General features: G+C 37.8%; 1 protein-coding gene across 3 annotated transcripts in view; it reads left to right on the forward strand.

Moving 5' to 3' along the window:
• The window catches only part of SLC38A9 (solute carrier family 38 member 9), a 53,435-nt gene continuing 38,154 nt past the window's right edge, over window positions 1–15,281 (forward strand). The window contains exons 1-2 of one of the 3 annotated variants that reach the window (XM_037529385.2): window positions 1–142; window positions 8,236–8,382. In XM_037529385.2, the coding sequence (XP_037385282.1) occupies window positions 8,270–8,382 (113 nt within the window). In that variant the 5' untranslated portion in view covers window positions 1–142; window positions 8,236–8,269. Of the gene's footprint in view, window positions 143–8,235; window positions 8,383–9,231; window positions 10,703–15,281 lie in introns of those variants that run through there. The other 2 variants (XM_037529386.2, XM_037529387.2) reach the window with 2 other exon arrangements.

Here is a 15,281-nt window from a genome sequence, read left to right on the forward strand (position 1 = left end):
CCCCGCGGCCTAGGTAGGCCGTCGCCTCTTCCTGTTCGCGGACTAGAAGCCCTGCTTCAGCGAATTGAGAGGGTTTGGGAAGGTGTCCCCCACTCTTACCCGCCTTCCCACCGAGTTCGAGATTGAGGGCTCGGCTATTCAGGTAGAGCACGTTCCCTGATCTTGCAAGCTCCCTGGTGCAGAGGGTGCGGAGGGCACGAAGGGAGGCGGCGGGATCGGCTGAGCTTACTGTGGAGCCGGCTGTCACCCCGAGAAGTTCTTGGGTGAAATGCCCCGGAATAGTTGCTTCTTGGGGGAGCGGTGAAGCCAAAATCCGGGGCCGCAGGGACGGCTGCGGAGGGGCGGCGCGCGCTCCTCACTCGGCCCAGGTGCGACAAAGTCAGGTGCTCCTACCTGGGCGAGAATTCGAGGGGCTCTGGGTGTGGGTGTCTCCTGGAGCCCCGGGGAAAAGGAGTTACGGTAGATGGAACACCCCGGAGAGAAGAGGGAGGAGAGGAATTGGGGGATCCGCCGGAATGGGAGCGTTCTTCTCTGTCCCAAGTAAGGACGATATAGAGGAGAGGTGGGGAAGAAATCCCTTTGTACCTTGAGCTAGGACCATGCATGTGGTGAGGGCCCTGACCGGTAAGTCTTCATCAAGCTCTTCCCCATTTCAGTTGTGAGAGTGAGTTTCTGAGAGTAGGCGGCATCATAGTTTAATTGTCTTAGAATAATAGAGCTGAAAGTGGCCTCTGAGAGGAGCTAGTCAAGCACATTCTCCAACTTTACAGGTGAGGAATCTGAGGACATCGAATTGGAAAGATTGACTCTTTCGTCACTAGACAACCAGTTAATGGCCAACCTGATCGAAACCTAATTTGTATTACTCCCAAGCTGTACCTTAATCATTGCTGAGGTCAGTTGATCAGCAAGCTCGAACCTGTTCCTCCTTTTTTCTGACAAGTGCAGGATAACGGGCAATCGCTGAAGGGAAAGTTTTTTAACTTTTGAGGAAAAGGTCAAACGAAACCTTTTCTTAACTTGAAAAAAATCTCCTTGCCTCACAAGCAACTACAAATTCCATATTAAGTTAAAAAGTTGGTAGCAAACTAAGTTGTCACCTATAGTTTCTTTGACCCTAAGAAAATAAAGTTCCCATTTCCTTCTCCAAAGTATGTTCACTGGACCTTTGAAAAGTCTGAGATTTCTTATCTCAATTTTATGCACACATTTCAGTTACATACATAAAATAACATGCTATTAATTGTGACTTTATTATACCTTAAATATTTACAATAAAGGGCAAACAGCATAGGAGAATGGGAATGCCACTTTGAATTACAAATTAAAATAATAATTTATAGTTTTTTTTAAATGAAATATGGGCATAAGAGTAAAAAAAAAATCATTGACATTAAAATTTTCTACTAGACCTGCGTATTATAATACACTTAAATTTCAGTCCATTGTCAGTTTTCTTTCTTGTTGCCTAAACATAAATTGAGAGCATTTAGGGTTCCTAATGAGGAAGGAGAGGTTCTTTGGTCCCATCCCTGTTTTGACTGGTGATATCTTTATTTGGCTGCATTATTCTCCAGCACTGTCACACTTAATGCCTTTTGAAGCATTTACTGATCAGGTTGAAAGCATTCACATCACATTGGAGCATTATAGTTCTGTTGACTGACCATTAAACAGTTCATAAGGAAGAGGTTTTGGTTAGTTTGTTACTGGACTTCATAGTTATTACTGATTTTTAAGAAAACGCATATATGTAGCACTGTTAGGGGGAAAAGGATGTCCTAAAGCTAATTCCATACAGGCTTTGTGGACTCCAGGGCTGCCCCATAACTGTACAACTGCTTTCACCAGACTGCCTTTTTTGTGATATGGTTCCATTTACTTTATATTGGCATGCTACAGAGGTGGGTTACTGCTGACCAAATTTTGCCTGCTGTCTTATGTATTTACTTCTTATAAAGTTTCATTGAAACACAATCATCCTCACCCATTTACATGTTGAAAAGCTATATTTACTGACCCTTTTACAGAAAAGAATTTGTCAACCTCTAACCTAGTAAACTTAATATAAATATACTATCTGAAACTCTGCCGTGTGCAGAAATATTGAGTAATACTAATTATCAGTACTTATATGGGTCCATATTGTATTTCTTTGAGCAAAAATTGTCTTATTGCAGATTGATGCCAGATTGCCAATAATATAGATTTGCTTTGCAATGCATTGTGAAGGAAGTTTCTGAACCTAATGTGCAAAGATTGACATTCTTTGAGATATTGACAAAGTCAATATCTTTTTTAAAATGTCATATAAGCAGCCTAACTTTTTTTACTTGAATCTCTGTCCTTTTTATGGAGATAAGTGCTTTAGTAAAACCACCAGCATGCAAGTTAATAAATTCCTATTTTCCTAAAGGCCCCATACTAAAACCAGTCTTAAATGATTAGGGAGTCATTATTAAATGACTTAGCTTTGACATTAATATTCTTGCATCTGGGACTTTGTTTTAAACTTAGAGAATTGAGTGAGATATTAGAAGTGAATATATATGTTTATGTCATTTTCTATATTTAGCTCCCTATAGCAGTGTTATGTTTATCGAAAATTAATGATATAGGAGGATTTAACATTTTAAATAATCATTGACAGCACTATTCTATGCTATTACCTATGTAATATTAGCTGTGAAACACTTATTCACCTCTCAACCTAGTTTGTCAAACTTCAGAATATATTATAGCTCTATTCATATTCAAAAAGACATTAAAATTCCTTTGAAAGAACATGCTTTGTGAATTTGAAGTTCAGGCTGATTTATTAAGGCGACTGAAAATTTCCTTACAGTCCTTCTTTACTTGTATATTGTCAAATCTGATTAAAAGGAACTACGGACTTCCAACTTTAACAATTTATTTTATTTTTTTTAAATGTTTTTTTTAATAGAGGCATGTTTTATTTATTTGTTTGTTTGTTTGTTTTGTTTATACATGCACTGGGTACAGTCAGAAGCGCGGGAGGGTGAGAGAATTCACCAGAGCCAGAGCGGGGAGCAGAGCAGGCAGAAAGACCGAAGCACACTGCTGAGGGGAGCAGCGGGCGACAGGAGAGGTCTGCGCGCCATGTGGGACCCTCCTCAGGTGGCCGGGGAGCAGCCGGGGATCAAACCGGCGCCGCAGAGGTCGCCGGCAGCTTCGCAACCCAGCAAACTATTTTAGATCACTGAGATAGCGTCAGTTTTTTGGTTATTTGGAATAAATATCTAATTCGACAATAACACAGAATTTCAGGTTTGCTTGGAACAAATACATATTTTATAATTAAACTGGAGCCAACGTTGATTCCTGAAGATCTCTCACATTTTCCTCAACCATGATTATTACTTTTTGGCAAGGCTGACTGAAATACAAGGAACTTTATAGATAATTTCCTCTTTCCTGGTTTCCTAACAGTCAATTTTTAGTGAAAGTATTCATCTCCAGGAGTTAAAAGAATCCTGTATTTCTAAATTTGGTTTAATGTAAGAACCAAAACAGAGAAACCTAGCCATATATTTCTGCCATTGTGGATTCAGCTATCTTTTTTCTATCCTCTCTTGGCTATTGACCTTTCCTCCTGTTGATTGCCCTGGAAGAATTGCTGCTGGGTAGAGAAATACCTAGCCTTGAGACAGAGAAGTTTGTATCAAGAAAAACAAATTCGTCTAAACTAGTTTGCTTCAAGAAAAACAAAGTGTATGTCAGATTTGTAACCCAGATACTTGGGCACATGTTTTCACTCTTTCTAGTCCTGGCTGTATTTTAAAGAGTTCTAGATTATTTGCCATTCTAGATGTTATTGTTCTTTTATTTGCAAATCCAGATAAAAATCTGATTTTTAGATGCTGCTTTTGTCTTCTAAATAGCCTGCCTCCTTTAAGGCAAACATCACAGTATAATGACTATTTGAAATCTAAGTAACCTGGTTTCAATTCCAGTCTTAGCTTAAGAGATGAGTGATGTTTTTTTTTTAAGACAAGTTACTTCTCTGAGCTTCAATTTCTGTTTCTTTGTAATTTGAAAGTAATACCTATTTTCCAAAGTGTAAGGATTAGTTACAGTTAAACAACATAAAAAACTTCCGAACAGTATTAGGCATTGAATTGTCAGGGCGAAGCGGGGAATCTTCCACCCCTCTGTGTTCTTCTTGGGCTGAACAAGTAATCAAAATAGTATCAGAGAGTTTAGCAAAAGGGAAAAAATATAACAGGCACGAGGAAACTACAATGATTATGCAGGTCCTAACACTTATTGTGAAGAAGGTGGTATCAGTTTGGTCTGGAGGGGCCAAGGCACCTAGGAGAGGGGAAAGGATGGCTTCATCTTTACATTTGAGGAGGGGAAATGATTTCATCTTTACTCTGAGTAAAGATTTAGATTTTCAGATAGGGAAGATAAACCTAAAGCTGGATGAGACACCCGCCCCCAAATTACATTATTCTGGATTATAAAAGGACCAATGATTATTCTTTCCATGAGGAAAAGGGCAGAACTTAGGACATTGACTATTTCTTCTTAAGTTAGAAAAGGGTACATAGCATAGGAAAGAGAAAATTTCCCTCAGCCTCAAAGAGAGTTGATTGTTCTTAGCTCAAAATATTTAGCATACCAGGGCTGGATGTCTTGAGGAGACCCGTTCTAAGAATCTTGGGGTGCTTCAATTTGAGCACTTTGAGAATAAATATTAATGTCATCTCCCACTACTTTTCTATCGACATACTGTAACAGGGTGGTCCCCAGGAAAGGGGGAGGTTCCCTGCCCCACCCAAGGGAGGGTGGAGCTGAGCAGGAAGAAGAGAAGCTGCAGAAGAGACTGAGGAAGGAAGCAGGATGGAGCCAGGAGACCTGGAGGAGGCGCGTGGAGCCTAGAGACACGTGAAGAAACTGCTCTTGTCTTTTTGGTCATGGACTGGGTGACACAGATGTGGGTGAGACCCATGGGGAGGTGACAATGGCAGCTTTTATCTTGATGTTGATTTTGCTCTTTTCCTTTCGGGCTTGTCTGATTGTTTCTGGCCCTTTTCTGTGGGTCCCCACTGGAAGATGCTTTAGACTTGTGGCAGGCTTTGGGGTCTTGCTCTGGGCCAATCCCGTTTGGATGGACTTTTACCCGCGAGGGGACGGGTAACTTTGGGTGCTTCATTTAGAAACTAGACTCTGCATTACCTGTATTGTTTCCTAGTTTTATTAAAGTTCCTTCCCATTAAAGTCTTATATGTTTTGTGTTGATGCGGCGGATGGCAGAACCCATTTAGAATAGGCAGGTTTGCGGGGTTTGGGCTGCCCCTCCCCCTGTCCCATAACAGTACCTTCTGAGTTTTTCTCCAAAGTGACATCCAGTTTTCTTCTTCAGAAATGAGTTCTTTCCCTTTAGTTTATTTCTATTTTATTTGTGACAGTTCAATACTTCTATAAACTACTACTTTTTTTTTAACCTCACTGAGTTTACTCACTTTATACTAAAGGCATGAGGAGAGTGGTCCTTTATGGCAAAACATTTGTAATAGGTCAAGTAAAGTAAAAGGCTGAGAAATGAATATTGAATTTATCATGAAAATGAAGTATTTTTGTTAAGTAATGGAAAATAACCTGATTAGCATGGGTTTAAGAAAGAATGCGAAAATTTTATCCATTTTGTGTTTTCTAATTGTCCTGCCTCTTTTTGTTTTCCTCCTTGTCTTTCATAGGCCTATTATTTTTTTAATTTTTATTCTTTTTCCTCCTCTGCTAGGTGATAAGTTGAATGCTGATTTTTGTTATATTCATTGCCTTTAAAATCACAACATATCACAACAAAGTTCAACATTGATCTGGACTGTACAAGGATCATAGAACACTTTTTTTTTTTTTTTTAAAGATTTATTTATTTATTTATACAAGCACTGGGTATAGTTAGAAGCGCGGGAGGGTGAGAGAATTCACCAGAGTCAGGAACAGAACAGGAAGGCTGACGAAACACACTGCTGAGGGGAGCAGTGGGCGCGGCAGAAGTCTGCACACCATGTGGGGACCCATGCCAGCGGCCTGGGATCAAACCGGCGCTGCAGATGCTGCGGACAGCTTCACAGCCCAGCACTCAACCAGTGCGCCACCAGGGAGGCCCTCATAGAACACTTTAATTCCAAAACCTTCACTTGACATTTTCCATTTTCCCCCTTTGTTCTGGTTTTAGTTCATTTTATACAACCCTGTAATATATTGTTTATTAATTTTTCTTGTGCTAATTAAATGTCTTCAATCTATAGATTGTTATCTTGCATGAATTATGGAAAATTCTCAGCCATTATTTGTTCAAATATTATCTCTGCCATCTTCTTTCTGGATCTCCAATTTCATGCATATTAGACCTTCTCCCAGGTCTCTTGAACCCTCTTCCACATTTTCTGTGACTGCCACATGCTGAATATTCTTCTGATTTGTTTTCTACTTTATTGATTTTTCTCTTCAATCCTTAAACTGTGTATTGGGCTTTAAATTTTGGTTATTGATATTTATTTGTGGCATAAAAATTCACTCTGTTCTTTTCAAACATGTTACTTTTGACATTTTCCATGTTTTAAATTTTTTTTACACACAGGAAGCATAATTGTTTTATAGTCTGACAATTCCTATAGTTGTGCATTTATTTCTGCCATTGTTTCTTCTGATTCTCACTTTTAGTACTTTATTTCCTTATATAATTAGTTGTTTTTGACTCTGTACTGCTTATTGCCTTAAAAGATTGCTAGCAGATTTTCTTTGAGGCCTTGGATGAAGATGTGTCCTCATAGAAAAGAAATCCATTTGCTTTTGCCAGTTACCTAGAAGTTCTACCAAAACAGTTCATCTTAAATTATATTTACAGCTGTAAGTTTTCTTTGACCTCCATGCTCATAAGGCTTTATGAGGTATAGTTTATGATATATATGGCAGTTCCTCCTCTACAGATGCAGGTGACAGTGGTCAGTATCACTGACACACACATTGGTCAGTATCAAACTTTTTAGTTCCCTTATGAGGCATAAGACACTTTTACTTCTTTTTAACCTCTAATCTAATGGTAAAGCTCTTTGTAGCCCCAGCTATATTATCGGGAAATAGGGAGAGGAGATAATTTCTTACTACAGTAATTCTTTACTTTGGATGAACTCTGGGTTTTGTCTTCTATTTCTCTAATGCTTCAAAAGACCTTGAAAACCTCAGCTGAATTTCTCCTGACATAGCAGATACACTCAGAGCAGAAGCAAACTTTCTTAAACTATTTCTCTCTCTAGGTTCCTTAACTTCACCTCGGTGGCCTGGTTTTCCTCACCATTTTGATGCTTTTCGAAGATTTTTTATTTTATCCAGTGTTTTAGTTGTTTTCTGCCGGAAAATAACCCAATTTGTTTTATTATGAACAAATAGATTGCCCCACTAACTTGTTATAAGCTGAAAAAAAAAAAAACCTTCAGTTTAACTTAGCAAATTTCTGGTAAAATGAAATTTACAAAAATAAAATTTTAGGCATATTTTATCTCTGTAAAAAAGAGGTATCTTGGGGCTCCCTGGTGGCGCAGCGGTTGAGCACTGGGTGGCGAGGCTGCCTGTAGCCTCTGCGGTGCCGGTTTGATCCCCGGCTGCTCCCTGGCCACCAGAGGAGGGTCCCACGTGGCGCGCAGACCTCTCCTGCCGCCTGCTGCTCCCCTCAGCAGTGTACTTCGGTCCTTCTGCCTGCTCTGCTCCCCACTCTGGCTCTGGTGAATTCTCTCACCCTCCCGCACTTCTGACTGTACCCAGTGCTTGTATAAATAAATAAATAAATCTTTTTTTAAAAAAAAAAGAGGTATCTTCAGCAAATTCCCATAGTTTTCCAATTCCTTATGCATTCATATGTATTACTTAGTAGTAAAATAATTTTTTAGAAGATTTATTTATTTATTTATTTATTTATTTATACAAGAACTGGGGTACATAGGCCAGATGTGCGGGAGAGTGAGAGGATTCACCAGAGACAGCGGGGAACAGAACAGGCAGACTGACTGAAAAACACTGCTGAGGGGAGCAGCAGGCGAGGCAGGAGAGGTCATGTAGGTATCACCCTGGCCGGGGATTGAACTCACATTGCAGAAGCTGTGGAGAGCTTCACAGCGCTGTGTTCAACCGCCTGTGCCACCAGGGGAGGCCCAATAGTAAAATAATTTTTAATTAAACTTTTAATTATCTTTTCTGATTATATAGGATTGATTTCTTCAGTGCTTAGAGTCTAAGAAAAATGTCAAATATGGATAGTGATTCTGAGCATCTTCTCAACCCCGAGGCAGATTATGAAATAAATCCTGGGCCTATGAATATTCAATTTGATTCATCAGATATCAGATCCAAACGGTAAGTTTTTAAAATAAAATTATCTGTAACTAAGCATACATAGTTTAAGTTGTAAAATATCCAATTTCTTAGCAGATTTGTGTGTCTGTATATGGGAGGGAATAAAAATTAGTAATATGAATACTGTTTCCTTAATCATACTCATCTTTTTTCATAAACCTGGTATCTCTGATGGGGGAAGAGTTGGGGTAAGTTTTACAAAGTAAGATGTAATTTATTTAAATGATTTAACATATATAAATATTGAATGCCTGCTTTCTGCAGGTGATATGCTAGAACAGAACAGTAAGAGTAACACACATTCTTTCCCTCATTGAACTGAAATTCTTGCAACTAGTTTAAGATAATCTGAGTTTAACATTTATTTCCCTGCATACTTGGAAAACTGAAAAGCATCCATTAAAAATTATAAATAGTAGAATTCGGTCAGGTGACCTTTTTAATACAGGCAAAAATAATAGCATTCTGATGAAAAAATGTAATGGAAGAAAACATAAAATGCCTTAAGAATGTGTAAAGTCTATATGAGAAAAGCTTTAAAATGCTACTCTTGGACCTAAAATAAAATTTAGAGTATTTTTTTCAAATTTTGAGATGTGGATTTTAAGTTGTACTGTTTTGTTTTTAATATAATCCTAACATAAATTAATGTCATTATCTTTGATGCAATAATCTCTTAAGACTTAGAAAAAAAAAGTTTTATATTTAGTGGGAGAACTTTTTGTACTTACTTGGTATTTTATCACATGTTTCTTAGCAATTATAAAAATGAAAATTTAAGCAAAATAAGTCAGTTAAGATGTCACTAATACCTTATATATTTAAATTTTGATTCTTCTGAATCATTTTTGACTTATAGTTATCAAAATTGGTATTTTTTTTATCCCCCCACAAAACTGTCCTTTGTACCATTTAGAGCATTGGTAATATAGCATTTCTTGAAAGAAATTTCTTGCAGATCACTAAGACTTAAGTTTTGATGTTTGTACTTTCCTAATCTTACCAGAAGGTGTCAGAAAAGGTTTTCTAACACCATGACTCCTATTTCTTCCTCAAATAGTCCTTTAATGGTTTGCTGACTGAAATAACCAAGAATGGCAAGAACTTATCATGCCTACATATTTAATTGCTGACATGATTAAAAGATGCCTGAATTATGCAATGCACTCTTGTTTTAGAAAAGTTTTCATTAGAATCAGTAAAATATGACATGTAACCAAAAAGCTAATTCTGCTCTCAGCGAAAATATTCACAAGTAGAATGTCATGCTCTTTACATTTTAATCCATAAATTTAATGTGATCCTTACCCCCCAAAAATGCCAGCAGCCAATTCCAAAACTTATATGACACAGCAATTTTCATCGTAAGAATTAATTTACAATGTCAAATAATATATATATATAAGGTTGATTAGTGCAGCATTTTTTATAAAAGCAAAAAGTGGAAAACAAAGTATCTTTTCTTACAAGACTTGATAAATAAATTATGGCACATTCATACAGTGGAATATTTTTACCCATTAAAAAGAAATAAGTGGCTTTATTAACCATCAAATTGTAACAAGTCTTTAACTTGCTTTGGAAATTGACAAAAGTCAAGTGCAGCGCAATGTGTATAATCTACCATTTGGATAAAAAAATAAGTGAACTATATATAATACAATATCTATAAATGACTCTCAGGGAATAAGTAGGAAACTGTAAGAATAGTTGGTTGCCTACTCAGATATAAACTGAGTGCTTAAGATAGGAGGTATGGCAGAGTCTTTAGGTAAATAACCAACAACTATTCAATAACAACTATTCAATATCTCTTGCTAACAGAATCCTTTTTTTGTTAAGGGTTGAAGTAGGTTCCAATCCAGGAGATGTAGAAGGATTGGTTTAAAGTTATTCTTGATAATCCTGTTTTCATTTTCCAGCTCCTTATTTTTTTAGCTTTCTTGCAACCACCAGTAGCAATGTGAAACTTAATCACATGAGAAATATATCATTGTCATTTATAGTGGCTGTCCAAGAATATAATGAAATGAATCTTATAATTTTTGCTTGCTTATTCCAACATTTGTGAATACAAGAACTAATGAATACTGATTGAATCCTCAGGATTTTCTTGAAGCCTCTAAATTCTATGATAAATAATTGGCCACTATGACTATAGAACATAGATAGTTAAAGTTCATTCCATTGCGATAAGTTGATAGGAGTTCAAACAGTTCTCTGAGAAATTAACTGTAGATCAAATGGAAATATGTCTTCTATAATAACTTGTTAAAATGAGAAGGAATTAACTATTTAGAATCATGGGATAACCGCCTAGGTAAGCATGTTCTATGGAAGGCAAGTATTTATAGGGACTTAGCAGTGTTGAATATATTTGCTTGTGTATAATTTCTGTTTAAGAAAACAGAATTATAGTTTATGATGAGGAAAGAAGTGTGTTTCATAAAACATTGTTATTCCTATCCTATATATACATAGTATTTATATATATATAAATTGAGACATACTGGAAAAAGTATCTTCTATCAGAAAAACCAGCTTAGACAACTGTTTCCAAAAATTCTATCATTTTAGTCACTGCACAACTTTGGTGATATACTATAACCACCTGTATGGTATAATATTATAATTTAATATTTAAAATCTATTTACTTTTTTAAATTAGGATTAGTTGTTTCTCATCTTCACATATTTGTATAATGAGTGATTTGAAGCAGTGTTTTTATTTTTCCTAGTATATATTGCAGTATATAACAAGTAGATAAAATAGCACTCATCCTTGTATTACCTAAAGTTATCTTAAATATTACCACATTTTGGTACAGTGTTCAGCTGCTAGGGAGTGGAAAAGAACATTTGATATTTTTGGATTGCTCATCCTCAGTGTAGCTTGTGGTTAATTCTATTTCTTCCTCTGGGTGGCAGTCAAAACCATGTATCAGTTCAAATGTAGCACTGAACTGGCACAGTGCTAGATCTTTTTATCATTTTGGTGGAACTGGGTTCTAATTAGACTTAGATGGAGAAAGGAGGCTTTTCACTAGCGGGTGAGATTACCTGTTAATCATTTGAGTCATTCGGTGGACTTCTGTAAGCTATACAAGTCCACTCTTCCCTTTGCAGGTCTCCCCTACCTCATCAAGTGCGGGGAGTATAAAGAAGATGCTAGGAAAAAAGCAAGCATAAAGAAATATAATCCCATGGGCCTCCCCGGTGGCGCAGCGTTTGAGCACTGGGTTGCGAAGCTGCCCGCAGCCTCTGCAGCGCCGGTTGGATCCCCAGCCGCTGGCAAGGGTCCCACATGGCGCGCAGACCTCTCCTGCCGCTCGCTGCTCCCCTCAGCAGTGTACTTTGTCACTCTGCCTGTTCTACTCTCTGCTCTGGCTCTGGTGAATTCTCTCACCCTCCTGTGTCTCTGACTGTACCCAGTGCTTGTATAAATAAATAAATAAATCTTTAAAAAAAAAAAAAGAAAAAGAATTATAGTCCCATCATATAGAGTACAGGCAATGTTTTTAGAACATTTTTGGTATATTTTCTCCTTGCCTTCTTTTCTGTGATTTGAAGGCAAAACTCCTTGCCTTCTTTTCTGTGATTTCATGAGCTCAGGTAGTGTATACAACCTAATATGCTGCTTTTACAACTTAAATTTATGTTACATGTTACTTCCGCAACTTACTCCTTAGTTGTCTGCCTATCTAACCTGCTTCTCTCTCCTATGCTTCTGCCCCTTCTTTTCTATTTCTTTCCAACCTTCTTCTTTTCCTTCTTTGTCAGTGACATTCAGTAAACTCCTTTTGTATTCTACACACTTGCTTCAACACAGCCCCTGTGGGGCTCTAGGGAAGGAGCAAAAGAAAGGAGCACCATGACAAGGGATTATAAGTATTATTTATATACATATATATACACACACACATATATACATGCACACATGTATGTATTTTTTTTTAAAGATTTATTCTTTGCTTATTTATTTATTTATTTATTTATACAAGCACTGGGTACAGTCAGAAGCGCGGGAGGGTGAGAGAATTCACCAGAGCCAGAGCGGGGAGCAGAGCAGGCAGAAGGACCTAAGTACACTGCTGAGGGGAGCAGCGGGCAGCAGGAGAGGTCTGCGCGCCATGCGGGACCCTCCTCCGGTGGCCGGGGAGCAGCCAGGGATCGAACCGGAGCTGCAGAGGCTGCGGGCAGCTTCACAACCCAGCGCTCAACCGCTGCGCCGCCAGGGAGGCCCGTATTTTTTTTTTTACTTAACTTAGTACTTATTTTTCAACAGGGAAAACATTGATTTAACTTATTTTTCAACAGGGGAAACATTGCTTTATTACTAAGAACCCTATGGGATTATATTGGCATAAGTGACTATACTGTAGGATCTGGCTGAGCACAGCCAGGAGTAGAATATGGCCATTTATAGTACTGAAGGTGCTTTATATAGTTCTCTGCAGGTACTTTGTTAAGAAAATTTATTGTGACAGTTTTGACTGAGGTTGAAGTTCCTTTGTTTGGTTTTTATTCTATTTTTAATCTGTAGGAGGTAGATTTTCTCAGCTATTAAGCTGAATGAGGCTTAGGGACATTGGTTAAAAACATTTCTAAAGGAAAAACCAGTTCTCGTGCTCCCTGACATAGATCTGATAAGAGCATGAAAACTTCTCCCTTTTTATCACTTTTGCCCATCAAGAAGGGAACTGAAAGCTTCACCTCCAACTGAGTCCCTAAGGGGACTTTTGAATGTTTAGGACTGGGGTTAGCACAATTTTTCTCTAAAGAGACAGATTAATAAATATTTTAGACTTCAGGGGTAATGCACTTTGCCACTGTGTGATAGAAACAGCCATAGATGATATAAAGTCATATGGTCCTGACTGTGTTCCAATGAAACTATTTATGAAAGCAGATCATGGACCAGATTTGTCTTATTCAGCCATATTTATCAACCCCTGGTTTTAAAGGAAGGTCTCTAAGTACTCAGGTGTAAACAGCCATTGAGACTGGTACTTCCTGCTGCTGTGACTCCTATGGATACCTCTTGCCTTGTTTCTTTTTTTTTTAAAGATTTATTTATTTATATATATAAAAACTGGGGTATGGGCCAGAGCTGTGGGGGGTGAGAGGATTCACAGAGACAGAGTGGGGAACAGAACAGGCAAATTGTCTGAGGTACACTGCTGAGGGGAGCAGCGGGCGAGACAGGAGAGGTCTGTTGTGCCATTTGGGTTGTTCCCCGGCCAGCTGGGGATTGAACTTGTGCTGCAGTGGCTGCGGATAGCTTCACAGGTTGCGTCTTAACCCCTTGCACCACCAGGGAGGGCCCCCTTGCCTTGTTTCTGAAGGAGTTAATTTCATTTGCCTTAATGTCACTCCATCTCCACAATTGCTTCTAATAAAAATGTTTTCATCAAATCTGTTCTAATCAAAATGCCCTTTTGGACAACAAAACAATTTCTGGTGTGTCCCCAAGCCTCAGGCCCTTGAAGCAAACCTAGAGTACTTAGGCAGGGTCATCCAAGGACTTCAGCTGCCATAAACTCACGGGACAGTGACTGAGGCTAACAATGATATATAAAGGGGAATTACCAGGTTTCAAGCTGTAGTTAAAAAAAAAGTTACAATAAAAATTATCCTTAAGCATCACTGAAATGCCCCCCATTCTTTTCATGTTAAGAATTCTTTCTAAACATTTTAAGTAAATCCATATTTAAATGTATCATAATTTAACAGTATTTAAATATTAATTTTACAATTTTAATTATTTTAAATAATGTGATAGCAGCTTTCTACATACCATATATATCCATATTTTTATTTACTTCTAATAATCTCAAAATAATCTCTATTATTAGAATAAAGGATATGAACACAATTAAGCCTTTATAGATGTAGCCAAATTATTTTCTAGAAAGGTTGTACCAACATATACTGTTACCAGCAATGTGTGAAAGTTCTTTTTTCAAAATTTCCTTTCTAATATTGTTTCTTTTCTTTTTTTCCTCAAATATCTCATATTTTGTTTATGAAACTTTGGTACATGTGAAAGATAATTGATAGGAGTCACCTGGCGGGACAGATTTCACACTGGGCTCTTGCTTTTATCATTCTATTCTCTTATCCCAGGATTGGTATGTTGAGTAACACGCCATAACCAAGAGTAGATTCTGGTTAGGTTACCACAATATTTTCCTTCTATGTTGAAAATATAGCTATCTTCACTTGAATCACCAGTTTGAGTAGACCATTCTTTATAAGCATATTTCTAGTGGGCAAGGCAGAAGTTGCTGTAGCCCATTTGCCTTTTTTTTTTTTTTTAAAGATTTGTTTATTTATACAAACACTGGGTACAGTCAGAAGTGTGGGAGGGTGAGGAATTCACAGAGCCAGAGCGGGGAACAGAACAGGCAGACCGGCGAAATACACTGCTGAGGGGAGCAGCGGGCACGGCAGGAGAGGTCTGCGGGCCATATGGGACCCTCGCCAGCGGCCAGGGAGGGATCTAACCAGCTTTGCAGAGGCTACAGGCAGCTTTGCAACCCAGCACTCAACTGCTGTGCCACCGGGGAGGCCCCCATTTGCCTTTATTGAGATAAACCAGGGTGAGGTTTCTAAGGCTTGATGTGAAGTGTCTTTTTTTAAGTAATAGAAATAAGAATAGGACTATTTTTCTTTGGTGATATGTTCATAGAGGAGGTTTTGGTTTTGTGTTTTCAATTTCTAGATAACTGAGTTAATTTAACAAAGCAATTTTATTGTTCATTTAAAGAATTACATGTATATCAAAAACAAGATTTATCTCAATATATATACTGATGAATTTTTTACTTTCTTTCATTACCTTTTTAGTTTTTAGGGAAAGGAAATTTTAGTTAAAATGCTGGCCTGACATTTTTCTT

This window comes from Talpa occidentalis, unplaced genomic scaffold, assembly GCF_014898055.3.
Source record: "Talpa occidentalis isolate TD23 unplaced genomic scaffold, MPIMG_talOcc4v2.1 talOcc4.6, whole genome shotgun sequence".
Taxonomy (NCBI): domain Eukaryota; kingdom Metazoa; phylum Chordata; class Mammalia; order Eulipotyphla; family Talpidae; genus Talpa; species Talpa occidentalis.